The sequence below is a fragment of the Moschus berezovskii genome, chromosome 12 (genome assembly GCF_049115385.1).
Source record: "Moschus berezovskii isolate FMDL1 chromosome 12, NW_MosBer_1.0, whole genome shotgun sequence".
Classification (NCBI taxonomy): Eukaryota; Metazoa; Chordata; class Mammalia; order Artiodactyla; family Moschidae; genus Moschus; species Moschus berezovskii.
Window position 1 is genome coordinate 70035783 of NC_142471.1, and position 27503 is coordinate 70063285.

Here is a 27503-nt window from a genome sequence, read left to right on the forward strand (position 1 = left end):
GAGGCTCTGAGAGGCCAGCACAACTGGGGAGTGGCAGGGCCAGGAGGACCCGGGGACGCTGCAGCTGAGGATGGAGTCTGGGCATGTGTGTGAGATTCCAGCATGACCGAGTGGGTCATCTTGACCACCTGAACCAGGGTATACTGCTTCCAGAGAAGAAAAAAGACCCGCTTGGTTCCCTATTTCTCCCCAGCATGGAACATCGACCATCTCTGAACCACGAAGAATCAAAAGATTTTGGTTCAAGTCTCATGCCTGTCCCATACCCAACTAGCTGTATGGCTTCCAGAAAATCCACCTAACCGCATGAGTCTCAGTTTCCTCCTCTGCAAACCGGGCTACCTTGTGTGCATGCTAAGTTGCTCAGTCACATCCGCCTCTTTTCAACTCTGTGGACTGTAGCCCGCCAGGCTCCTCTGTCCATGGGATTCTCCAGGCAAAAATACTGAGTGTGTTGCTCTGCCCTGCTATCTTCCCAATCCAGGGATCGAACCCAGGTCTCCTGCATTGCAGGCGATTCTTTACTGCTGAGCCACTAGGGAAGCCCCCTGGGCTCCCTAAGTCTAGTGTAAAATGCTACAGGTAAAAGTCATTTGGTAAATACTCTGCGCACACTTGTTGTTTCTGATAATAATTATAGGATCTGGGATCCTATAATATAGGACCACTGGGTTACTCAGCGGGTGAGGTCCACCTGGGCAGCACATGTCCTCCTGGTTCGACATGTCAGTTGGGCGCTTGGTAGTGTCAACAAAGAAGAGCAATGACTGCTAATCCCATGTCTGAACGGCATGACCTTATATTTTCTGTTATCTTGTCTGCTCCTGACAACAAGCTGTGAACCAGAGTCTCCACAAAAACCTGCTCCCCAGATGCAGAGACACACTCCCTTGCCAGATCTGGGGTCAGAGAAATGAGGAACAAGCCCTGGTCACAGGAGTCTGGGGACTGACGCTCTTCCTTCATGTTTGCTTAGCTTCGTTGGCCTGGCCAGCGCTCCCTCTACTGTATCTCCAAGTCTGGAGCCTCTCCAGGCTGGCCTCAGCATTAGCCTCACAGGAGAGGCTTGAGCTACCACTTACTCTTTGGGGGGGTTGACATCCTCCGGCCGGGCCTCAAAGAACCGAAAGACTTCATCACACTGTGAAATATGGGGCGGTAGCCGGACAAGGGCCTGTGGAAAGACAGGAAGAAAGGGCATTAGGTCTGATGACACTGGGAGCAGGAAAACCAAAAACTAGGTCAGCTTCAACCAACAGTGACGAGGGGAGGCTCGAGGACTGTGCCGGGGAAGACACAGTGAACAGATGCCACCAGCTACCCACCCACCACCCAACCAATCAATAAAGTAACTAATCAGCTAACTAATGAAACAACTCTCCCTCCCTCTATCCATCCATCCCTCCCATCAACTAACCAACCATTCCATTAATGAATAACCACACAGTCAACTAATAAACCTGGCCCAGTCCAGTGTGGAGTGGTGGCGGGTGAGGTAGGTAGGGTAAGGTCAGGCAAAGCCCTGCTTCTTGGCCCCTCATTTAGGATGGAGAGAAGACAGTCAAAGCAATCAACCTGTCAACCATCCAGTCAACAATTCAACCAACCAACTATCTAATTAGCCAATTAACCAACTAAACTAGCCAACCAAATGAAAAAGAAAAAAAAAAAGGAAGGAGGCCATTAAACCCTAGGTCTGAGGCTCCTTAGGAACATATTATTCTACATGAACCCTGAAAGGGTTCTCTCTTGCCCACAGAATAAGTCCAAAATCCTTAACTCCACAATCCAAGGCCTTTTCCCACCAGCCTCATCCCCGACACTAGCCACACCCCAGCCTCATCAGATACACACAGCCTCTACGTACTCACTGCACCATTAATTATTTAATGACAAGCTGGTCATTCTACCAAGGACAATGGGGTGCTATGACAGAGTCTGATCAGACCTACCTGGCAAGATTAGGAAAGGAAAGTCTCTTTGAAGCTGATTTCTGAGAGACAGGTAAGAACTGACTGGTCAAGGGACTTCCCTCATGGTGCAGTGCCTAAGACTCCACATTCCCAATGCAGGGACCGAGGTTTGATCCCTGGTCAGGGAACTAGTTATATGCTGCAACTAAGACCCAGTGCAGCAAAATAAATAACAAAAAATACATAAATATTAAAAAAAATAAAATGATGAATTAAAAAAAATAATAATTGACTGGTCAAGGTGAGGGTCGGGGGACCAAGTATGGTGGTTCTAGGAGCTGCCAGAGGTTGGGTGTGGTATGGTCTAACAGGGCCTTCCTTAGGCCAAGCTGAATTGAGCCTCGAAGGAGCAGGATAAGCTGAAGGGTGTGGAAAGGCTTCTTAGAAGAGTGGGCAGGAGTTTGGCCCAAGGGGTGTGCAGGATTCGGGCAGGCGGGAGGAGGTGGGCATCCCCAGGAGGATAACTGTGCAGGCAGGGGTGAGGGGCGCAGTGAGCTTGTCATTCAGGAGGGCTGAGAGTCCGCTGCTGGACAGTGAGGGACGAGGGTCAGAGGCTTCCTGCTGTGCACCAGCACAGATGCCACACCTTTCAGCCTGGGCACCTGGTCTGCTGCTGACCCGGCCCAGTCCAGTGGAGTGGTGGGGGGTGTAGGGTAAGGCCAGGCAAAGCCCTGCTTCTGGGCCCCTCATTCAGTATGGAGAGAAGACACTTTAATACAGACAGACAGATGAGGTCAAAGTAGGGCTGGAGGACAGGGCCAGTCCTGGAACTCTGGGCTAGAGCCAAGGGAAGAAAGACAGAAACCCTGGGCGACAGGAGTGTGAGGAACTGCTGAGAAGGAGGCTCCGGAGCAGTGGCCAGCCAGATGGGAGCCTGTGCCTCCCCAGGCTCCCTGCGCTGGGGCTGCTTCAGGTGCAGTGGCCTGACCCAGCAGCTCCCCTATGCCAGCCATGCTGGGCCTCCATGAGTGTGGCCACTGGGAACCTCACGATGGTCCTCATGAGGACAGATCTCATTCCCGTGTGACTGAGGAGGAGACCGAGAGTCAGGGAGGCCACGTGGCCTGCCCACATGTGGGAAAGACCTTGCTAGAAAGGAAGTTCCATGTCGGCGGAGATTTTAGTCTGTTTTGCTGACTGCTGTGTGCCCAGATCCTAGAAGAGAGCTGGGCACTCGGTGAGCATTTGTTCAAATGAATAAGGGTTTGGTGTGCCTTATTCCTTATATCCTAATAGGACATAATAGAGGGGCCAGAAAAGCACACGTGGTCTCAGGGTGCGTTGACAGAGGTACAGAGTTGAGGAAGAGGGACGTGATGGTTTACTTCTTCTCTGAGCTGCTCAGGTCGTGATTCAAGTGTGGCATAGAGCACAGTGGCCTTTCCGGATGCCAAACCCACAGCCGGGCAAGAGGGGACAAGACCTGATCTTAGCAGGTAAGACATACTGTGCAACTCCCAGCTGTTCCTTCCAGAACCTGCGGTTTTCCAAGGGTCTCTAACAGATCACATCCCCAAGACCAGGCAGGGAAAAACAAAAGAAAGAAAATTAACATTCAAAGAGCAACTACCACGTGTCAGGCACCATCGTAGGACTCTCCAATCATCCAACAAGCAGGGAGCCTTTTGGTGTATGCCCGGGTGGTACAGGCATGAGCCAGACATAGCGCCTGCCCTCACAAGCATACATCTAGTGAGGTGGACGCCGTACTATCCTGGAGGTACCTATCTCTGCTTCCATTTATGGTGGGGATACTGAGGCTCCTGAGGGTGAAGCCACAACTAAAGTAAGTGGCAGAATAAAGCCCTGTACTCAGACACAGCCTGGGGGGACTTATCCCTATAGTGTCAAGTTTTCATTTAACACACACGGTATGTGCTGCTTTGTTTCCCAGGAGAGAAGGGTAGAAGGAAAGAAAAACAGAAAGAAGAGAGAGAGAGACAGAAAGATGGAGGCGAGGAGAGAAAGGTGCAGACAGAGACAGAGATGGAGGGAGAGGCGGAGACAAAGAGACAGACAGACAGACGGAGAGGGACAGGGAAACTGAGAGGCGGAGACAGAGAAATGGAACGCAGGCATGTGCAGAGCGCAAGCGCCCCTGGTGGCAGGGAGGCAGGAGGGGGTCAGGAGGCAGCATTAATGGGCCGGGATGGGCAGGAGGGAAGCGTTCCCAGGGACCCAGGCTGCGTGCAGAGTTGCTGCCGGTGTGACCTCCCTGTGGGCAGAGGGAGGGGGCCAGGGCAGGCGCCCTCCCACTTGGGCGCAGAGCGGCCGCCTGGCTCCCCCAGCGGCAGCGGTGAACACAGGGGCTCTTCATACCGACAGAGCCCGGCTTTCTCAGGGCAGAGGACGCGTGGGCTGGAAGGGCCTCAGACAAAGAGGCCTTTCGGGCAAACTGCTGCGGCATCTTTATTTAACAGAGAGCCCCGAGGGGAGCCGCATTGAGGGCTCGTCCTGATTTCAGGCTGACAAGAGGCTCTTGGCTCAGAGCAGCTTCCATCAGGGATGCCGCCAAGCCCAGCTTCGGCCAAGATCATTTGGCAGGAGCGCTGGGTGCTGAGCGGTTGGTCCCCAAGGCCTGGGCTGGTGATGACAACCAGAGCGGGGAACCCCCAAACCTAGCTCTTCTTGCAGGAGCCGGTAGGGGCCAATCTGTGGGCATCTCAGGGTCATCACCCCTGGCCTAAAATGCTGTCATTGGGCATTCAGCATGCACACCATGAGGTGGTTAAGTCAGGGACTCAGGGCTAGGCAGATGTGAGTTTGAGTTCCAGCTCTTCTGTTCACAGGGTATGTGATGCTGAATGCCTTGCTTGCCTCTCTGGGCTCAGTATGATGGATCTCATATGGTACCTGCCTATTAGGAGGTTAAATGAGATCATGGATATGAGGAGCCTAGCACAGTGCTTGGCACTGAATTAACAGTAAAATTTAGGGACTTCCCTGGTGGTCCTGGCTTCCCTGGTGGCTCAGACAGTAAAGAATCTGTCTGCACCGCAGGAGTTCAGTTCAGTTCAATTCAGCTGCTCAGTCGTGTCCGACTCTTTGCGACCCCATGGACTGCATGCAGCACTCCAGGCTTCCCTGTCCATCACTAACACCCGGAGCTTACTCAAATTCATGTCTGTTGAGTCAGTGATGCCATCCAACCATCTCATCCTTCTCCTCCCGCCTTCAATCTTTCCCAGCATCAGGGGCTTTTCCAATGAGTCAGTTCTTCGCATCAGGCGGCCAAAGTATTGGAGTTTCAGCTTCATCATCAGTCCTTCCATTGAACAGTCAGGTCTGATCTCCTTTAGGATTGACTGGTTGGATCTCCTTGCAGTCCAAGGGACTCTCAAGAGTCTTCTCCAGCACCACAGTTCAAAAGCATCAATTCTTCGGCGCTCAGCTTTCTTTATGGGTTCAACCCCTGGGTTGGGAATATCCCCTGGAGAAGGGAATGGCAACCCACTCCAGTATTCTCGCCTGGAGAATTTCATGAACAGAGGAGCCTGGTGGGCAATAGCCCATGGGGTCGCAAAGAGTCGGACATGACTGAGCGACCACACTTTTACTTTCACTGGTGGTCCAGTGGTTAACAATCTGACTTGTAATGCAAGGGACAGGGGTTCGATCCCTGGTCCGGGAACTAAGATCCCACTTGCCTCAGAACAACTAAGCCTGTGTGCCACAACTAGGGAGTCTGTGCATCACAACAAAAGGTTCTGAACGATACAACGAAGATTCTGCATGATGCAACTAAGACCTGATGCACCAAATAAGTAAATAAAAATTTCAAAACAGTAAACTTTAGTTATACTATTGTCTTCATTATCATTATCCATTAAGTGAGAGCAGTGAGGCATACTAGAAAGAACAGGAGTCAGGAGACTTCAGTTCTAGGTCCAACTCTGCTATTATATACTGCTAAGCTGATCGCTGAAGAATTGATGCTTTTGAACTGTGGTGCTAGAGGAGACTCTTGAGAGTCCCTTGTACTGCAAGGAGATCCAACCAGTCCATTCTAAAAGAGATCAATCCTGGGTGTTCATTGGAAGGACTGATGCTAAAGCTGAAACTGTAATACTTTGGCCACCTCATGCGACGAGTTGACTCACTGGAAAAGACTCTGATGCTGGGAAAGGTTGGGGGCAGGAGGAGAAGGGGACGACGGAGAATGAGATGGCTGGATGGCATCACCGACGCTGTGGACATGAGTTTGAGTGAACTCCGGGAGTTGGTGATGGACAGGGAGGCCTGGCGTGCTGTGATTCATGGGGTCGCAGAGAGTCGGACACGACTGAGCGACTGAACTGAACTGAACTGACATGACCTTGAGCAGCTCACCTCACCTCTCTGGTTGTTGCTCCTTTTGGGATAAAATAAACTAGCTTTAGAGTCTCTAACTTAGCTGGTGGAACACACGTTGGATGAGGTAAAATGAGCTCTGTGGGCACATGTGAAACGGTGCCTTGTAGATCTCTGTCTATGTCTTGGTGGGCAACATGTTCATCAGCACAGCAAAGGCCAGAGACCTGTAGAGCTGTGTTCAGGCCAGTAGTTATGAATAATAATGATATCCTGGGAGACAGACTCATGTAATCATCATATTAAGAGATGGGTATGACTATGACTCCAACTTACAGAAAAAGAAACTAAAGCACAGAGAGGTTAAAACATTTCTCAAGGCCACACAGCTACCAAGCAGCAAGATTTTTAATCAGGTGCTCTGAGGCCAGAGCCTATGCTCTGTCTCATCTGCAGCTCTGTACTGCCTCTGGCATTGCCCACAGGTTGCTGATGGTGGAGTTGGTTTTCCAAACAGTTCCTATTGACAGCTGGTGGAACACAGCTAGGCAAATCCAGGCTACAGACTTTCTGAAGTTTCTTCCAGCTTTAACAGTTGTTGGCTCTAGGGCTTTAAACAGCGACATCATCAGTGAAATCAGTGTCTAATCTACCACAAGCCTGGTCTTTGCAAGTGCAGCAGTGGCATGTGAAGGAGGCCCCAGGCAGACTTGGCTCAGACCCTGCGCTTCGAAACGATCCCCCTCCAAGAAGCCCACCATTCTGGGTAATGTCTACGCTAGAACAAAACAACAAAAAAAAGCAAAGTTCCGCATATGTCAAAGCAACTGGGGGAGTCCTGCTCTTTCCACAGGATCAAACACTCCTATTTTTAGCAGCATCATTTTGGCTCCTAATCAATGGAGATCTTCTAGGTAAAAACCCAGGAACTCTTGATGGTGGTGGGGCGCTGGGGTCCTGCCCATTTTGCCCCCACTCCCACCCCTGGGGCTGCTTCTAACCTGCTCAGATTATTCCTCCTAGATCAGCATCTCGGAAGTTGGGAGTTCACCAAACTTGCATAAATCAGAGTATTTCAAACGCATGAGTTCTCTTTTTGAAGGATCTAAGCAGCAAATTCTTTTGAAATGGAAATAGTGCTTAATTCGCAATTGCCGTTTAAGCCATTTCACAAGTGATCCTATTAATTGGGGCCTTGGGGACATGTCAAGCCTCCTTGGAGGCTTCCTCTGCGTGTGTGTGATCTCTGCATCTTGTTGTCAGATACTGGCTGGATTCCCTCATGCTGGTTAGTGAAGACACAAAGACAGCAGATGGGGCCTTCGAGGGGCTCTTGCTCTGAAGAAGATGGACACACAGAAATTACCCGCTACAGAGGTTGCGTGTGCAGTGCAGAGCCTGCACGGAGTACTTAGGATGGTCAGCTTTCCCTGGGGAGTGGGGAGGCTTCTGGGAGGGGGGCCTGGGAGCTGAATACGTGCCTAGGAAAGAGGCCAGCACAGACCAAGGGGTGGAGGAGACCTAGGGGAGTCTGGCTAGCTGCAGATGGCCGAGCTTCTGCCAACTGGGGTGCAAGGCAGGGGGCTGAGGCCAAAGCAGCCCATGGAACCAACCACAGAGGACCCGGCTGAGCTGCTCAGAGGTTCTTGTGGGAATGAGGCTCCTTGGAAGACCTCTCAGTGGAAAATGGACACTATCAGCTTGATCCCAGGCTGGAAATGCTTTTTTTTCTGGGTCTGTCTGGACCAGAGGAGGTGAAGAGACTCTGCCAGCGGGGTTTCCTCCAAGCACCAGACCTCTCAGGAGGCATGAATGCATCAGTCTTGGCTCTGCCTCAGCCTCCTGAGGCAACACTGCTGGCCCACGCCTGCCTCAGCATAAGGGACACAGGAACAAAGCAACTCTCCCTGTGTCGAGGACTGAGCATGCCAGGTGCTGCTTTTGAGAAGACTGTTTCTGTTGCAACATGAATCTTTTTCTTTATTAACACGAGAGACAATGATGGGCCATGGTGGGAAACTCTCACAGTGGGAGGGGGAATGGCTAGAGCTAAGAACCTCCAAGTAATAGCCTCAGTTTTTGAATCTGGGAAATGGGGCTAAAAATGAATGTGTCCGGGAAATGCAGAGGGTTGGGAGGGGGGCGCTTTCCTTACCCCAACAGGGCTGATCCCCTTGTTGGGCTTGGAGTCCTTCCCTCAGTCAAATTCCAGCCAAGCCCGCATCCCTCCAACAAAGGAAGTCCTAGATTCTGAAACCAACTTGATGGTGGACCGCAGGATAATAGAAGGGAACTCAGCTTTTGGGGTAACAAAAAATTCTAGTTGCATCCACCAGGAAATGGAGACTTGTATAAACAGTGTTACATGGCAGAGGGTGGGCTGACTATTCTCAAACACTCTTTCTCACTGTCCACCCCCTGGGATATTTATTTTATCCCATAGACAAACACTAAAAACATGTATTTCACACACAGGAATGGGGTAGATGGAGTCATTTATGGGCTAGATTGTTCATCTGAGCCCCCAAAGTATAGCTCACGCTTGTTAGTGAGATGAAAGTCTTCAAATTGTTGAGGCCACAGAACCATTAAATATTAACCGCATAACCATTCTGCCCATTAAATTAATTTATGGAGTAACAGAAAAGCCTTTGGAACCCCTCTTGATAGACAGCGGCCCTCAAGAGCCACATAAAACAATCAGCCGACTGGCGCTTGGTAAATTTTCCGTGACGCTCATCTAATCTGCTCCATATATGTTTAAAATTAACACTGAGATCTGGGCTGTGAAACTGCCACCAGGTGGAGGGACTGGCTGGCCAGCGAAGGCAGGGAGCCTGAAGTCTAGGGGAGTCCACTGCACGGTCAGACTTTCCATATCTGAGTCCTGGCAGAGGAGCTGGCTATGCTGTGCACAAAGCCAGCTTCACAATCTTGGGCGCGTTTGAATCCCCAGCAAATCCCAGACTCAGAGCCCATGCTGCCTAACAGGTCCAAGGAAGATTCTGGCCAGCCAAGCAGAGCTGCCTAGGCAGGTACTGGAAATCAAACTCCAGAGGTTCTGAGTAGCATGTCCAAGGACAGGTGGAATCAAGGCAGGGCTGCCCGTGGAGTGGACTGCACATGGCTCTGACTGTGAAGCTGGCAGTGGGGGCCAGAGATGCCGAGTGAAAGGTTGGACCCTGAGTGGCACAGACAGGATGACTGGGTGGCAGGGCTGTGATGTGCAATGCCGGAGGGCAGTGACCATGGACTGCAGCTGAACTTGTCACTGATGATCATTCCAAGGTCATTCCAAGGTCTCAGACAATCGGACCACAGATCCCAGCTTTCAAGTTCAGCAGAATTAAAGGTCACTTCTGCACTGCCCTGCCCCCTCTGCCATTCTCAGAGTAAATTACTGTCTCCAAGCTGCCTGGCTGCCTGGTGAACCCATGACATTGCTCTTGTTGCCTGGCTCTGAACAGTTCTCATCTATGCTAATTAGGTTAGGGGGCCCTCTCTCCTCTTGCAGACCCCACTTAAATGGTTTCCCAGCCACCAGGAGCACCACTGGGGCCCAAGAGTCCTCGTCTTGACTTAGGAGTCCTGTTCAAAGCCTGATCCCAGGAGATAAGAGGTTATCACTTTCTTGCTCCAGACAACCCAGGAGAAGGCATTTCCACAGAGCCCAGCTGCAAATGCCCCGGGCTCCACTGGCTCAGGGAGGCCGAGGCTGATGTAAACCATAAGTCCCAGTGGCAAGAGGCTTCCTCCTGCCCTGTGCCCTTCCTTAAATAGCTCTGCCCATTTGTTTAACTGCTTGAGAGAGGAATAAAGAGAAATAAAAGCGCAGGCTGCAGGCATAAATTTAACTGGAATTGGCGATTGCCCTTTAAAGAGAAAAATGGATATTGATCTGAAGAAGAGAAACTTCTAGCTTAAGGAAATTCATCATCAGGGCATCCTTTTACTTTAAGGCAGAAAAAGTGACCGAGCATAATTTGCACAGCCATAAAATTCAAACGTAGGATAAGGAAGAATATTTGAGAGTGTTTGCCTCTCCATTGTCTTGGGAATACCAGTTACTAAATTGAGAAACTAGGTTCTTATTTAAATATTTTATTATTGACAAGTATTCCAAATTATGAAATATTTATGCAGAAAGGAGCCTTACGGTAACAACTCCATGTAGGGACAGAGCATTTCAGAAGTTACAAACACTGAGATACATTCTCCTGCTCAACCCCTTCATGAACCCTGTGAGACAGATATTTTTACTGCCCCCACATCTTACAGATCAGGAAATGAGCTCAGAGAGGTATAGCAACTTGCCAGGGTCACACAGCCAGTCAGTGGGACACTGGGATTCAACCCCAGTTCTTCTTACTCTAATACCAGCACTCACAACAAAACATTATCCCCACTTGCTTCTTCTCAAGATTCTTGAGTCAGACTCCAAAATAGTTTTCTTTTAACTAGGAAATTCCATCTCCATTAAAAGCCAGTGGTGCCCAGTGATAACATTAAATTGTTTGGGTCTTGTAATAATAATAACAAAAAACTAGCATCCATCAAACACTTCCTCTGTGCGGACACTCTGCGCTGCTGCCTTACGCCTGTCCGGTCACTGCATCCTCGTGGCTACACTCTGCGAGGTACCAGTCTCCTTGCCGTTGGACAAGTGTGGAAACTGAGGCTCCAGGAAGTTCAGTAAGTTGCCCGAGTTCACACAGCCAGCAGGCATTCAAACCCAGGTGGCCTGGCCATCTAGAGGCCATGTTCCAAGGCCACCAAAGTGGCAGCCTCTCGTCCTCACTGCAGGGGTCCCAGGCTCTGGACAAAGTAGAAAGACAAATGGGTTCTGCTTCACGACCCTGCTGTCACTGCCTGTCTGTTTTTGGACTTTGGCTGTTCTAATGTACGTACATACATGAGTGTGTGCATGTGTGGTGAGCGTTATCACCTATAAAGATGTGTACATGAGCAACGGTATCTACCAAGACTTCTGTGTATAAACAAATATGCATTTCAGATGATACTGAACTCGAGACTGATTCCAAAATGTCCCAAAGAGAATTCAAAGAAAGAGTTCTCCTGTATCCAGCAAGACGTCACACACGGAATCATTTCAGCAGAGCTCCCTGCACTGGTGGAAGTGATTTAAAGGAGTGTTTTGTAAACATGGACGCATCCTGAAAGGAGTAGAGCCCACAGCCCTTGTGACCCAGAGGCAGTCGAGTCCTGGGGTGACCCCTCCCTGAGGGACACCCACACCCACCCCTCTGGCCAGGAAACACTAGGCCTCAGGATGCATCTGCTGAACAGCAGCAGAGTTTTGAACAGACAACCCTCCTTCTCAGATGCATAGCCTCTCTGGCAGATGGACCGCCCCTCCCCAGCCACAGACGCCCTCTTACCCGGCAGTACTCGTCGATGGGCTTCAGCCTCTTCACAGCTACATCCCGGATGTGGCTCCTCCGGAAGAGGATTTTGCCTGGAAGAGAGATGCTCATGAGCTGGGTGATTCCGGGTGAAGCTGCCGTAGGGACCTGGGACCCTACGTTTCCTCTCCCTCAGCTTCTCAGCATCTTAGCTGGCTCCCAACGCCCCCCACCTCCACCCGCTGCCAAGGAAACAAGAGAGGAATGGTCACCTCTCCCTGGGGGCAGAAGGCGCCCCAGGCTGAGGGTCCAGGACCTCTGGGGCGGGTGAGGAGCCCCAGAGGCTGCCATCTTGGCCAAATCACCTTGTCTGGGTCTAATGGCAGGATCCATGCCCCGATGTGGGTGCGGCTCTCAAGTGACCTCACGAATAAATACAAAGGGTGGCCCAACCCACACACTGTGCTTTGTTTTCAGGCCCATCCCTCCTTGAGAAATCATCCTTCGTTCCTGCCAGCCGAGCAGGAATTCCTATTCTTAGCTTAGGTGGGTGGCTATTTCCAGGGCAGGCACAGGCCAGTAGAAGGAAGAGTGGCTACCCTAGCCCGATGGACCCCTCAGCTGGAATGGTATATCCCTCTACAAGTATGGGCAAGGCTTCTGGGAAATGCCAGCTCCCAAACCTTCTCTATTGGTTACACTTAGAATCTGAACTCCTCGGTCTGATGCATAGTGCCATCAATGTCCAGGTCAGTGCCTCCTTTTTAGAAGACTTCCTTGATTGCTGAGCTGAGAGTAATTACCCTTTTTCCAGAATACCCACACATTTTGTCCAGTCCTAAGACACACACCACATTCTGCCATGTATTGCTGACATTCGTGAGCCCCCTCTACCAGGAGCCTGTCTGACTCATCTTAGGGCCCGTAGAGCCCAGCATGTGGTGAGGGGCTCACCTCATGGCTTTCATAGGTATCTGTTGTCCCAAGACCACCCAGTTCCCCTCTGGAGAGCCTCCGTCCTCCACTTCTAAATGTGTGGTTCAAATGGAGCTGACCACACCCCCTGTCAACAATGGTAGGCATGTCACCCAGTCTAGCTACCCAGAGTCACAGTGATTGGCTCAGAGATGGCAAGAGGACTGGATCTGGACCAATGAGGGTCAGCCCTGAGACCTTTGCTGGTGTCCTCTTCCTCCCAATGTTTCCTCCCACACTTGCTAAGCTGGCAGGATGAAGGCCTGGAGCTCCTAGTGACCATCTCCATCATTGCCTGAGATGGAAACAAAAGAGAAAGGATCTGAGCTTGGGACAGAGTTGGTGCTCAATAATTTTTCCTTTTCTTTCCTCTTTTTCTTAGCTGTACCATGTGTCTTATGGGGTCTTTGTTCTCCAACCAGGGATTGAACCTATGCCCTCGGCAGTGAAAGCATGGAGTCCTAACCACAGGACCACCAGAGAATTCCCTCAGTTAAATGTTTCTTGAATGAATGAAAAGCAGAGCCGAGAGATGGTGAAGGGCAGACCCATTTGACATTATTTGAGCCGCTGGATATAGCTGTTCCCGAGCTCAGGGTCTACCTGGGACTTTTTACGTACATAAAATAATACAATTTTTAAAATTGAAACTTGTTCGAGATGAGTTTTAATCACTTGCATCTCATTTAGGGGTCCTAAATGAGATGACTCCTATTGCAAGCAAACAAATATGTAGACTGCATGTTAAGATACTTAAGCTCCCTCTATTGTTATCCTTTGGTCACTGAGTTGTGTCTGACTCTTTCGCGACCTCATGGACAGAAGCCCACCAGGCGCCTCTGTCCATGGGATTTCCCAAGCAAGAATACTGCAGTAGTTTCCTCGTCCAAGGGGAATCTTCCCGACCCAGGGATCAAACCCACATCTCCTGCTTGGCAGGCGGATTCTTTACCACTGAGTCACCAAGCATAAGCATTGGTTTGGTCTAGGTTGTCTCCCCAGACGTAGACCCAGAGATGAGGAAGTGAGTGTAAGTTGTTTGGGAAGTGATCTTGGGAAGTAAGGCAGGACAGGCAAGGAAGTGTCACCCTGCCAGTTAATCACTGGATGGCGGCAGCTCAGGTCTGTTGAGGAACTCGAGGCGCATGTAGAACACACTACAGAGGTAATTGCAAGTCCTCGATGAGGGCTTGTCTGAGCTTCTGAGAGCACCGTTTCACAGGCGCTCCTGGCCAAGGATGTTCCTGTGGCTAGGAGAAAGCTCCCAGTTGTCCCCATGAGCAGACTCTGGCAGGCAGAGGGGGATGGAAAAGGGCCCTGGAAGCAGCTGCTACAGTGCTCCCTGACTTCCCTGTGACCACAGGTCCTGGTCACCAGCCCTTTTCCAGCCAGACTGCTAGGACCTAACTCATTAAGTCGCGTGTGACTTCTTGCTCATTTGTGTCCCTGACGCCTGCACACTCAGCGTCAGCCGGAGGCCCTGCAGCGGCTGTTTCCTCCTCGTTCACCACACCTGCACTGAGCACAAGGCTGTGCGTACAGCAGGCGTCCAATAGGCACCTGTTGATCCATACTCCTCCCTCCCTCTCTCAGATGCTCCCTCAACCTTCCCTCCCTCCCTTTCTCACGGAAACCTGGTAGAGGGGCCGCGTCCCGGGCAGAGAGGTGACACTGTGCAGACTGGACGGTGTCATCAAGATAAATGGGTTCCTCCGTGTGCTCCTTTTGAAAGGAGATAAAACGTGATTTATCAAGACATGAGAGACGACTGTCTTTCCTTGGGGGAAGATGTCACAGAGTTGCTATTCCTGGCCTCTTTGTCTCCTACCCTTTTTTGGCTGCCTGTCGCTCTGTTGCCTGAGGGCCATAGGAGTACACATGTGCAGCCAAAGGGAATGGTGTGTGAGATGAATGCATGGTGGGAGGGGACCCGCTTTCCAGACCTAGGAAATGACAGGCGGCCCTGGGCAGGGTTCTGGGTCTTCTCCCTGAGCCGGTTAGCTGTCGAGAGCTGGAGGCCACCCAGGCTCAGTGACACCAGCGGCCCAAGGGGATCTCACAAGAACCTGGGGGATTTTCTGGGAGGTAGGGCACCCGGGAGGGGGCGGGCACTAGAGTTGGGGGCGGGGTGGCTCCCAGACCTGGCTCTGTCCTGTGCTTCTTTCAAAGGAGAAAAAGTAACTGATCCACTCTCCAAAAATAGCACTCCTGCTCTTTCTCATCCTATGGCAGGACCAAAAAAAAGGCAGAGAGATGGGGAGACAGACTAGGTCCCTCTTCTAGGCCTTCATCTCAGGGCTGGCCAAGCCTGGGACTGGGTTTAGTATTCTTGAGATACACAGGTACAGATGTAGACACAGATCAGATAGGACCTGATCCAGTTGCCAAGACAGAACTAGCAAAAAAAAAAAAATAGTTAAGGGACAATTAAGGCCTCCAGAGGTGCAGAAATTTAAAAGAGAGGGCTGGGGTAGCAGACAGGGTGGGGGCTGGGAGGGCTCCTCACCCTACCTTGCCCCTTAAGCCCATGCCTCCAGGCTGGACACCTCCCATCTCCCTCCCAAGGCTCGTGGGTCTGTTGCTCAGGTATAAAGTCAGAGGAGAATTTCTGTACAAGCCATTTCTCAGTCGAGTTTTTGGACTCCCAACAGGGCTTCCCTCCTTCTCACTGAAATCCTGACCAGAGCACAGTCTTCTTTCCTTGGGGCCTTGGCACAGGCTGCCGGGAGTTGGGGGGTGGGGAGGGAGGGCAGATCTGGAAGGGACTCTACGGTCTTGACTTCTCTGTTAGGAATCCAAACCACACTTGGAAGGCCAAACTGGTGACCATATTAAAAGGGAGAGAAAGAGAAAGGAGGAGGAGGAACACCCCCATTAAGGAAGCCGGGGCCACAGGGCATTAAAAGCCTCTTGTAAATGTAATTCAGCCCGTTTACGGCAAGGCCAGGAGAGGCCCCTGCCAGAGCCTTCAAAGCCAGGCAGATGCAGCCCCAGAAATATGATAAGCATTGTAAGGAAGATTACACCAGGGACCTGAGAGACCTCAGGATTAACTCATTCCTGAAAGCAGAGAAGAGAGCCGTTGAGCCCAACAGGGCCTGAGCCTGTGAGTGGAGGCCCCTCTTCCTGCCACTCTGGGCTGGGCTAAGAGGGTAAGGGGCACTCAGCTGGAGTCCTGGGTTCAAGTCCTGCCCGAGTCGCAGGCTGGCTGTATGACCCTCCACTCCGGGGCCTGTGCCTTCTCATCTAGAGACTGAAGGGCCGGGCCTGCTCCCTTCAGGGCCCAAAGATGCATGTAGGGGTGGGGTCGTTGAGGGGTCAGACGAGGAGTGAGGGATAACAGGAGCTAGGCGGTTACTCCTGCCAGGCACAGGCTAAGAGTTTTCCACTGGGTTCTTTGACCTAATCCTCACCACTTTATTTTTAAAATTTTCTTGTAAGGTTTTTTTTTATATGGACCAGTTTTTAAAAGTCTTTATTGAATCTGTTACAATATTGCTTCTGTTTTATGTTGTTTTTCTTTTTCTTTTTTTTTTGACTGTGAGGAATATGGGATCTTAGCTGCCTGACCAGGGATCGAACCCATACCTGCTGCAATGGAAGATGAAGTCTGAACCACCAGGGGAGTCCCCGTACCACGACTTTATTAAAGCAACTGCTTTTACTATTCCCCACTCTGCCCAGGAGGCAATGGTGGCTCAGAGAGGTTGAAGGACGTATCCTAAGTCACACAGCTATTAAGTAGCTGAGTTGGGATTTCAACCTGGGGTTTTGGAGCTAAGATAGTGACAGTGAGACAGAAGGCAACAAATCTCCAAAGAATTCCTTGGGCTCAGACCATGTAAGGCAGTGAGAGCCACTGAGATGTTCTTGCGTGTGTGATGGGAGCGTGATTCAGATCATGTAAGGCAGTGAGAGCCACTGAGATGTTCTTGCGTGTGTGATGGGAGCGTGATTCAGACCATGTAAGGCAGTGAGAGCCACTGACGATGTTCTTGCGTGTGTGATGGGAGCGTGATTCAGATTATGTAAGGCGGTGAGAGCCACTGAGGATGTTCTTGCGTGTGTGACGGGAGCGTGATTCAGATCATGTAAGGCAGTGAGAGCCACTGAGGATGTTCTTGCGTGTGTGACGGGAGTGTGATTCAGACCATGTAAGGCAGTGAGAGCCACTGAGGATGTTCTTGCATGTGTGATGGGAGCGTGATTCAGATCATGTAAGGCAGTGAGAGCCACTGAGGATGTTCTTGCGTGTGTGACGGGAGCGTGATTCACATCTCCTCCACGCCAGGTGCTGGGCTGGGGGTCTGGGGAGCAGCTGCCTTGGGGGCTGAGTGGGAATGAAGCAAGCAATGAAACGAGCACGATGGTGGAGGATGCCCCATGCCACAGGGGTCTCTGCTGACCAGACACAAGCGAATGAACGAGTGAGTGGGTAAGAGTGAGCAAGGGAATGAGCAAAAGGACCGATGGACCAATGAGGCAGGGAAGGAGAGGTGACCCAGTGTCTAGTGGACTTGGGGAGGAAGAGCTCCCTGAAACGGCAAACTTCCCTGTCCTTTAAAGTGCCCTTAATACCCCACCCCCATCCCCAGCCTGGCTGAGCAGGTGCCGGCCCAGTGGGAACAGGGGGATGCTCATCCTCATAAGCAGGAGGGCATCACATGGGGGAGGCCAGCTCTGCCTAACCCCCCATCCCCCTGCAATCTGGCCTAACCTTCTCACCATGAATGTCCACTCTGGGCAGGGACACACAGGTGGGCACTGACTCAGGAGATCCCCGCATTTAGGTAGCAGTGTTTCTCCCTCCCACACAGGATACCAGGCACTTAATGAAAGATCTTAGTGGCACTTGAGGGGTCTTAGTAGTTGGCATTTGCTTCTAAAGAATTATTTCAAGAAGGAGAGAGATGAGGACATGGCTCCTTCTCACTGGTAGGGAGAAGTGGTTAAAGAAAGCTGAAACTTTTGAGAGCTGTTAACCCCCAGGCCAGCCACAGTCCCAAGTTCCTCCTTGTGAAGTGTGGTATCCGCAGGGATTCCTTGAGTAGGAGTTGGGGGTTCAGGCACATAGGAAGAGCAGAAACACCAGACACGGCACCCATGGCGAGGGATCCTCCACACTAGCCATGAAGAGCCTGCGGGAAAACTCCATGAACCAGGCACGTGTTCTGACAACTGGGCAAGTACCCACTGCACAGGGGTAATAAGAGGGTACTGGCTACAGGGGAAATAGGAGAGGGCTGGCCTCGTGTGGTCTGTCCAGGCTGATCTATTCTTGGCAGCCTCTCCTTCAAAATCCACAGCATATATGCATGTATGAATATATCCTCATATAACTTCCTCTTCCTTGCTATTTTTGCTATCTGAAATGCCATCCATCTACCCACCCCTCCATCCATCAGTGTCTTGATGGAGGGCCTGCTCCACTGATAACAGATGGGGGAGGCTCTGCTCTCAAGGTGTTTAGCTTCTAGGAGGGGAGGGGATGTGTATGGAAGGGATAGAGTCTCTGATTTCCATGGAGACTGAGGAGGAGAAGAGCCAGCCACACAAAGCTCTGGGGCAAGAGGGCTCAGGCAGAGGCAAACACAGAGCAAAGATGGAAGATGGAAAAGAAGCCACGTAAGAGTCTCACAAGCCGCAGAAAGGAGTCTGTTTTTCTTCTAAGTGCCCTTGGACCTGCCGACCCAAATCCTCAATTTCTATCATCTAAGGCCTTCTCCAGGAAGGCTTTCTTGAATGCCTGTCTCACCCTCCTCTACCAGCCTCCTGGACCACTGGCAGTCACCCCACTCTTGCCCTCCCCTCCTGCTGTCATTGGAAAATTGCAAGGGAGCTACCATCCTCAGGGGCCCCCCTCACCTTCCCAGGGGTCCCTGATGCACAGGCCAGCTCCCCGCAGCCACCCTGACCTCCGAGGAGACAAGTGTTCCCAACCTCTTCAGTGCAACCCAGAGAGCTGGGGCGTCAGAGGGACTCGCTTAAATTGGAGGGAGACCACAGGAGGCCCAAGGGCCACAGAGCACAGGACACAGAGTCCTCGTTTTCCATGAACATCACTCCTGCCTGTCTAATTGGATCTGAGGACAAAAAGGAAAGGGGAGTGATTCAGGCTCCCAGGGCTACCAAAGCAAATGACTGCAAACCACAGAAATGTGTTCTATCCCAGATCTGAGGCCAGAAGTCTGAAATCAAAGTGTCAGCAGGGATGTGCTCCCCCTGAAGGCTCTAGAGAACATCCTTCCTTGACTCTCCCAGCTTCTGGGACCCTAGGTGTTCCTTGGTTTGCAGTAGCATCACTCCAGTCTCTGCCTCAGCCTGTGTCTCAAACCTCCCTCTGCCTTTCTCCTGTAAGGACACCTGTCTTTCAGTTTAGTGCCCATCTTAAATTCAGGATGACTTCATGTCAGGATCCTTAATTTAATCACATCTGCAAAGACCCATTTCCCAACTAAGATCATGTTCACAGGTTAGGATGTGGACATATCTTTTGAGGGCCATTCTTCAACCCATTTACAAGGCTTATGGGAGAGTCCACAGGGCTGACCAGACACTTGAGAGAGTCTTGGATCCCTAATTGGACTGTAATCATCCTGAGGTCAGGCATGACTTTCTCTATTCCGTTTATCCCTGGCAATACCTGGCATGGAGCTAGGTGTAATGAATGTGAGTGTTACCTGATACCTTTAGGAGGGATGGGGCAGGGTCTGGAGAGAGGGGTCAAGGGTCTCTGGAACCTAAAATGGGAGAGACAAACTGCTAGTGTCTGCAAGCTAAGTGAATGAGGGACAGGAGTCCTCTCTGGCTTTGTGGGCTGATGTGGTAACCTGGGGAGAAGTGACAAATTTCCCAAAGCAATTAGAGGAAAAAAGATGTGAGGGTTACTAGAGAGACTCCCCACCCTACCCAAAATGACATGTATGAACGTTTGTGCCCCTCAAAAATCATGTTGAAACCCTAATGCCACCATGATGGTAATTAGGAGGTGGGGACTGTGGGAGGTGACGAGGTCATGAGGGTAGAGCGTTCATGAATGGGATTAGTGCCCTTATAAAGGGGGCTCCGCAGAGCTAGCCCTTCTGACATGTAAGATGCAGAGAGAAGTCCGCAGCCTGGAAGAGGGCCCTCACCTGACCATGATGGAACCCTGATCTCAGACTTCCAGCCTCTAGAACTATGAGAAATCAATTTCTGTTGTTTACAAGTCACCCAGGCTGCGGTGTTTTGTGATAGCAGCCTGAGCAGATAAGACAGGGTGACGAGGCACAGGCAATGCCTACGGAGAGGAAAACGGAATAATTAATCTTCTACTCCCCCAGCTCTCTGCAGGCTCATGACCTGGCGTGGGTCCTTGGGTGAAGTGGGTCAGGTCAGAAAACTAACCCTGTGTCCGACTGCCCAGCTTGGGTGCCTTGCACAGCTGTGGTGCTGACAGACTGATGAAGACAGATGTTCTTAAATAAAAAGCCTTGGGCAGAGGAGGACTGAGAGACCCTAATGCCTGAACCTGCTCAGGGCTCTTTCTTTACCACGAAAACAACAACAAAAAACACCCCTCCTTCATTTTCATGCCTTCAATTTCAGAGGGGCTGATACTACTAACCCCCAACGGCAGGAGTAACCCCAGGGGGCAGGGACCCAAACTGCTCCAGGGAGAATCAGCCTGGGACTTCTTAATCATTCAGACCTGAGTACAAAAAGGCATCAGCTTTTCACTAGACAATAGGAGGGGAAGAGAATGGAGAAACAAGGTCAGCCTTTGCCGGTTCCCCAGGTTTCTGCAAGCTGGTCCTGCCCACAATGCTCAGCTATTTGCTGACTGCAGTGGGAGGGCAGGCCCCTGCTTGTCTCTCCAGAGCTGCTCCTGAAGCCAGTATCCCGCCTCTGACCTGCTGCTGTCTGGGGACAGCCGGCCACCGGCTCACACCTGCTCTCAGCCTCTAATGTGGCTGAGATGACAGCCCCACTCTTTGCGGCCTTCTGCCTGGCTCAGCCTGCACTCTGCCCCTAACCCTGCTTCTTGCCCCCTGGCCTTGCTTGCTCTTGACCCAGACCAGTAGAGACAAAGGGCCCTGTGGGCTGGGGGAAGGCTGGGGTGAAGCCCAGATGCGGAGGCTGGAATCAGTAAGCACACACAAGTTCTGCAAGGACCTGGTCCCACCGGGGAAGGTCCACAGTCCAGGGAATCCTGACCATGCCGTGAGTTCTGGCTCCCACAAATCTCTCTCTTTCAAATCCATGCTAAGATCCCACCTTGGCTTAAAGTCTAGCATGGTAAGCATTTGTGGGTTTTGCCTGTTAGAATTTATGCCCAAGTTTTCTTTGGAGGAATAATTTCTCCTTTATTCTCAGTCTGTGATTTTAGGAAGGCTCATCCTACCCTAAACTCCTGGAGTTACCGATTAGTATAGTCTAGCCATGGGCATGTGACCCAAGTTGGTCGAGTGAGAATCAGAATGGGACTTTGGTGGAACCACCAGAAAGAGAAGTGCTCCTTCTCCAGGGGCTGCTAACTCATCAACTCTAAGTCCCAAATCGCTAGGAAGCATCTTTGCACTTCCCCATCACCATCTGGGGAAAGCCTGAGAATGAAGTCACCAGAGAAGAAAGCAAAGCTGAGAGCTAGAGAGACCCAGCCGTGCCTGAGGCCATTACCCCTGAGGTTTTCAGTTAGATGAGTCAATAAATTTCCACTTTTTTTTTAAACCAGATGGAGATGGGTCTCGTCCTTGTCACCAGGAGGCTCCTTTTTGAGGTGGGTCAAAAAGTTCATGTTAGTTTTTCTGTAACATCTTAGGAAAAAACCCACATGAATTTTTGGCCAACCCAATACATCTAGTTCTTTACATCATTTCAATACATCTAACTCACACAACATTTACTGTTGTGTGATATGAGACAAGTCACAACCTAACTGAATCTCAGTCTCCTCAAACTGCAAAAGGGGCACAGTAATGTCGAACTCAAAGGATTATCATGAGGAGTCAATGAACAAGTGTATTAAAGCATTTAACGTGGAGCCCGCCCATAAGAAATGTTGGACAAATGGGATCTCTTAAGAGCTGACAAGTCCAGGTCAAGTAGGTGTGGGGTGCGGTGGGGCGGGGTTGGGGGCACCAGCTGGCCCGGCCCACCTCCTCACTGGGCACATGGGGTCCAAGCACTGCAGTGTTCCTCGTGCACTCTTCCGCCTGGTTTCCCCACCCAAGGCCGAACGCTAACTCCCTTCAGCCTGTAGAACCTTCCCTGATTCAAGCCCTGCCCCCTAAACACACCATGTTTCCCGCACGGCTCCTGTTTCTCCTCTTCCGCCATCCACCCGGTTCCAAGAGCAGGGAACGTGACAGCGGAGGCAGGATGACTCGCTCCCTCCGCCCACCTCCGGCGCTCTGGGATGACTCACACAGGTGCGGCTGCCCCTCAGCGCTCTCCGCCCCCGGTTCCACACACTCAGGGAAGCAGAGTCACAAAACTCCACTGAGGTTTTGTCACCGAGAAAAACCTTAACCCTCATGCAGCCGCAGCACGCTTACAGTAAGACCCGGCGCACCGAGGAGGGAACAGCCATCTCCCAGGTTCTGGCGAGGAGGCACCCACTCCCAGTGCGGTCCAGGCTGAAGGGAACAGTATCTTTCACTCCTCCACCCTCAGTGGGGCCATGGGGTGGGAGGGGGTGGTTTGTGGGTGTCTGCCAGAAAGAAAGCACCAAGTCCTGGAGTATCAGAGGTTTTATCGTGTCTTTACTGAACCAAATGGAATTGAAGGTTTTTTGAATGGCTTTATAGAGCTATGGGACCAGAAAAACTTTCTTATTTTCTATAAGAAATCGCTTTTTGGGAAGGGAAATGTAAGGGTTGCAAAAAGTTGGACACGACTCAAGCGACTTAGTATGCACACATAATATACATACAGCAAAGTGCATATGCATGTATCAAACTCAATGAATTTCACAAACTGAACCCACCAGTGTAACCAGAACCTAGGCCAAGAAATGGAGAAGAACTTCATGGCACAGGAACAGATTTTAAGTGGGGTTTTTCTGTTACTTCGGGGCTGGCGTAGATGTTAGACCTCTAGACTAACAGGGTGGGTCACATCTGTTGCAGAGATTTATTTATTGATTTTAGTGATATTTAATTTTATTTAAAAATACATGCTTTATCATTTAATTCAAGTTGCAACAAATTTAAATGCACAGTGAATGTAGATCCCTGATATGAGGGAAGTGTGAAATGTGAACATGTTTGATTTGTTAATTGGCATTAAACAAGGAATAAATTACCTACAAGCTCAGCTATGGGAAGAACACTGGAAATAGAAACAAAGCCTTTGAATTTGCTGACTTGTTCTTCCTTGAGTTGGAGAATGCCCAGGGTGATCTTTAGCCCTGACACAGGCTGGAGATATTTAATGAGCTATAAGGTCTTATTTTATTTATTTGATGGCGCCAGGTCTTAATTGTGGCAAATGGGATCTTTAGGTGGTGGCATGCGGGTTCAGGCTCCCTGCATTGGGAGCTCGGAGTTTTGGACCACCAGGGAAGTCCCCGTAAGAACTTGGTTTAGAGAAGCCCAGGTCTTATGAACTGCCTAAGGTAGCCGGCACCTAAGGATTTCCAACAGATACCAGCTCAGAGAAGGATGTTTGTCCCAATGGCACTGTGGGTTGGCATAGAATGTGGACTACCCCAGCTTGATTCTGGGAGGAGAGAGAACACTGCAAGGTTGTCCTGAGCCTCAGGGAAGGAAGAGGTTTTGTATTAAATGTAATAGCATTTAAAGTGGCCACGCTGAGGACAAATGTCATACCACTGAGGTTCCTCAGAGCGCAGGCTATGGCCTCATTCAGAGCTGAGCTTGGACAGGGCTGAATGCACCCTGGCAGGTACTTGGTAAACCATGTAAAACTTACTCCAGTGGTGGGACAGGTGGCAGAGGCCGAGGGCACTGGCCTTCCCAGCCACGCATGGTCATACTAGTCTGGTTTCACCTTTCGGCTGTATTTTTCTATTCTTGGTCTAGTGGAAACATTAAGAGAAACTAAAAATCTAGGACTGTTGAACCGCCAGCTGCAGGATCAGCGTGTGGGTTGTAGAGTTGTGAGGCCCAATGTCTTTAAAATGTCTGTGTCCCGGGCACCTTAAGCTGTCTGAACATCAGGATTCTCATTTGGCAAGTGGGATCACAGGCCTGGGATAAGGATTAGAAACAGCACTTGGGACAAACACAGCGCACGGTGCTGGGCACACTGGAGAGGAGTGACCCGAGGCACCTGTGTTACAGAGAAAGATGAGGCTGAGTCATGGTGCGTGGCCAACTGCCCCTAATCTTAAGGCTGCCCGATTTCCAGTTCTACCCCCATCCCACCCCCGCTCCTAGTCCTTTTTTCCACCCAGAAGCCCAAATATTTTTTAAATGAAATCTTTCCTGGGACTTCCCTGGCACTCCAGTGGTTAGGACACCATACTTACACTGCCAAAAGCGAGAGTTCAATCCCTGGTCGGGGAACTAAGATCCCGCATGTCACTTCCCAGCACACTGAGAATAAAATCCAAACTCCTCACTGCAACAGGCAGGATCTGACTAATGTCTCTCTCTCCATCTCATCTCCCCAGGCCAGCACCAGGCATGCAGGGATTTAATTAGCACCACAAACACATCCAGAGCCTCCTTACCTCGGATGCCTGCCATTCCCTCTCCTGGGACAATTCCCGCTGCCCTTTGCATGGCGAACGCCTACTATCCTTTGGGTCACCTCATTGCAAGGCCTTGGCAGACCACTCTGCCTCCCTCTCCAAGGGCTTGATTGACTCTCTCCTAGATTTCACTGAGATTTGTAGTGATCTTGCCTCTTTACTTGCCTCTCTCAGTGAGATCCTATATGGGGTCTCCTTTACTAACTGTATCCTTAGGGCCCAGTGGAAGGATGGGCAGGCAGTGGCCCTTGGTTGACATTTGCTGCTGCATAAGTATGAGTGTGTGTGTTGACACACCTTTGCTCCAGACTGTCTCTTAACACGCACACACACACACACACACACACACACACACACACACTCGTATACATAGCTTGCCCCACACACACTGGGGCCTGCTGGACCAGACCGAGGCCGCAGCTGGGACAGACTCACCCTCCAGGATCCAGACAGAGTGGGGCCAGGGACTGTGGTTAGCTCAGAGCCCAGCATTAGGGCCAGGCGGTCCCCCACTCCGTGTGGGTGTGGGTGTGGCGGGTGTGGTGGGCAGTGGCTCAGCACCCTCCCTCTGGGAGCCTGGGAATAAAGGGCCCTATTCAGCCCTGGTAGTCTCAGCTCCTCCCTGCCAGGGGAGGCTGCCCTCAGGAAAGGGGACGGTAGGACGCTGGGCAGTGCTTCCCAGCAGGCTCTCCCTGTGGCATGGCCCACAGCAGGGACGGAGGATTTAGAGGGGAGCAGGCAGTCAGGGATCCAGGGCCTCTGGGGCTTGAAGAGACAGAGCAGAAAGGCCCAGCCAGATAAGGAGGCTGTGGGGCAGGCCAGGGCAGTCCTGGTTCAGCGGGCAATGCTGAAAGGCCTGGTTCACTGTCAATGCTCTGAAGTAGAGGAAAATCCCCAGGATGTGGAGGCCCATTGGATAATCGCCCCATAACCACAAGCCTGGCTGTGCCAGCCATAGGGGTTCTTGCCTGGCAATCTGGGGTGGACACTGTTCCCAAAGCCAGCTTTTCTTGAGCTCTGGCTCTGTTGGTAGAACTGAGCCCAGACAATCAACTCTCTTCAGCAACCTCCTACCAATATCTTCCTTGATTCTATCACCTCCTGCAATGGAGGTGAAGTCTCTCAGTTGTGTCCGACTCTTTGTGACCCCAAGGACTGTAGCCTACCAGGCTTCTCCGTCCGTGGGATTTTCCAGACAAGGGTACTGGAGTGGGTTCCCATTTCCTTCTCCAGGGGATCTTCCTGACACTGGAATCGAACCCGGGTCTCCTGCATTGCAGGTGGACACTTTACCCTCTGAGCCACCAGGGAAGATGATATAAATAATAGATCAATTCACTGAGTAGCTGGTGTGTACAAAGCACTGTGTGGGTACTTTATTCTCTTATTTGATCTTCACATCAACCTATGATCTAGGTAACTGGGTACTGTTCTACACCCATCTTACAGGTAGGTAAACTGAAGGTCAACAAAGTTGAGTGACCTGCCCAAGGTCACACGGCCAGTAAGCTGGACTGGATGTATCACAGACATCTCTGTCTTTGGCAGTCTGAAAGTTCCTGGCCTCTTAATTCTTTAGCTGTGTTCCTTCTTTTCTGTGCATGTTTCCCCAGGTGGTACATCCCAACCCTACTCCACCCTATAAACATGGTCAGGCTGTATCATTCACTCACTCACTGATCATTCAGCTTTCCCCAGGGTGTGTGCTGACTGCGGGCTGGGACGTGATGGTGAACAGTATGCACAGCACACGGCCCCTGCCCTCACAGAGAACGCGGTCTGGGTGGGTACTGTGTGGCAGTGCACTCAGTTATATGGGGACATACAAGAGGGACACAGGCCTGAAGGGTGATAGAAATGCACCAGGTTAAGGGTAGGGAAAAGAATGTTCCAGGAGGATAGAAAGAATGTGAGCAAAGGTCCAGAGATAAAAGAAACCAGCTAGGGTGCGTTCAGTGTGGCTGGCGGAATGAGAGAGAAAAAGAGTGTATGTGTGAATGTATGTGTGTGTGTGTCTGTGTCTAAGTGTGTTGGGAGGTTATGAGATATGGTACTAGAACAGGCAATGGTAACACGGGCTCAATCACATGGACCACACAGCAGAGGAGAGCCACTGACATTATACATTTCAGAAACACACGTTCCTGAACTCTTATGGCCACAGACCACAGTTTACACCTGGGAAGACACAGTCCCCTTAGACCCTTCCGAAGCCCTTCTTCCTCAAGTTTGAACCCTGAGGGGGACACATAGCACAAGCTCAAACCTGTGTTCTCACCAGTATCTGTACCTACCACAATCCAAATGGATCTGGGGTGGAAAAACCAGGAGATCCTGGAGGTCACTGTGTCCAGCTCCCTCACTTTCTGAGGTCTAGGCTGAGCACAAAGAGGGCCACATCTTGCTTGACTTCACAGAGCGAGTTAGCAGCCAGGCTGGGACTCGGAAGGACTTGGGCTGGCAGCCTGGTTCCAGGGTGGACTTTGCAGCGTCTGTACTTAAAATTTACATTCCCCAGAGTCCCCAGATAAGCTGTTTTTCTTACTTCCAATTTTTATCCCAATCCTAACCCAACAACAAGAGCTGCCACCATTGACACCATCTCACAGAACTGAGGACTCAAAGGAGCTGGTGGTAGTCTGCCTTCAAGGTGGTCCCCGGTGACTCTGGCCTCCTGGTCCTCACGAATTATATCATCTCCTCCCAGCCTAGGACACTCCTCCCAAAGTAGGACACTTTGGAAATGATGGTGTGACTTCCAAGACTAGGTTAGAAAAGGCATTGTGGCTTCCTTCTGGATCTTGCTCTGGGGTCACTCACACTGTGAAACGACAGCTATTGAGTCATAAGGACTCAAGCAGAGGCACACTTAGGAAGGAACTGAGGCCTCCTGCCAACAGCCAGCACCAGTCTGCAAGCCACAGAAGTGAGCCATCTTGCCAGTGGATCCTCCGGCCCCAGTCAAGCCTTCAGATGACATCTTGACTGAAAACGTCATGAGAGAGCCCAGGTCAAAACCATGCACCTAAGCCACTCCTGAATTCCTGGCCTTAGAAACTGTGTGAGATAATAAATGTTTATTGTTTTATGCTGCTAAATTTGGGGGAGTGATATTTGTTACGCAGCAGGAGGTCACTGATACAGGGCCTGGCGCTACTCTTGAGAGAATGAGAGTCCCTGGATTACCTGAATCAGAGATATTTG

At 50.9% G+C, this 27503-nt stretch overlaps 1 protein-coding gene across 3 annotated transcripts in view; it reads right to left on the reverse strand.

Moving 5' to 3' along the window:
- Positions 1 to 27503, reverse strand: part of SH3PXD2A (SH3 and PX domains 2A) — a 249549-nt gene that overhangs the window by 111485 nt on the left and 110561 nt on the right. For all 3 annotated transcript variants that reach the window (XM_055424728.2, XM_055424729.2, XM_055424727.2), the window contains 2 exons: positions 11663 to 11739; positions 1083 to 1174 (listed from right to left, as the gene is read on the reverse strand). In XM_055424728.2, the coding sequence (XP_055280703.2) occupies positions 1083 to 1174; positions 11663 to 11739 (169 nt within the window). The remainder of the gene's footprint in view (positions 1 to 1082; positions 1175 to 11662; positions 11740 to 27503) is intronic.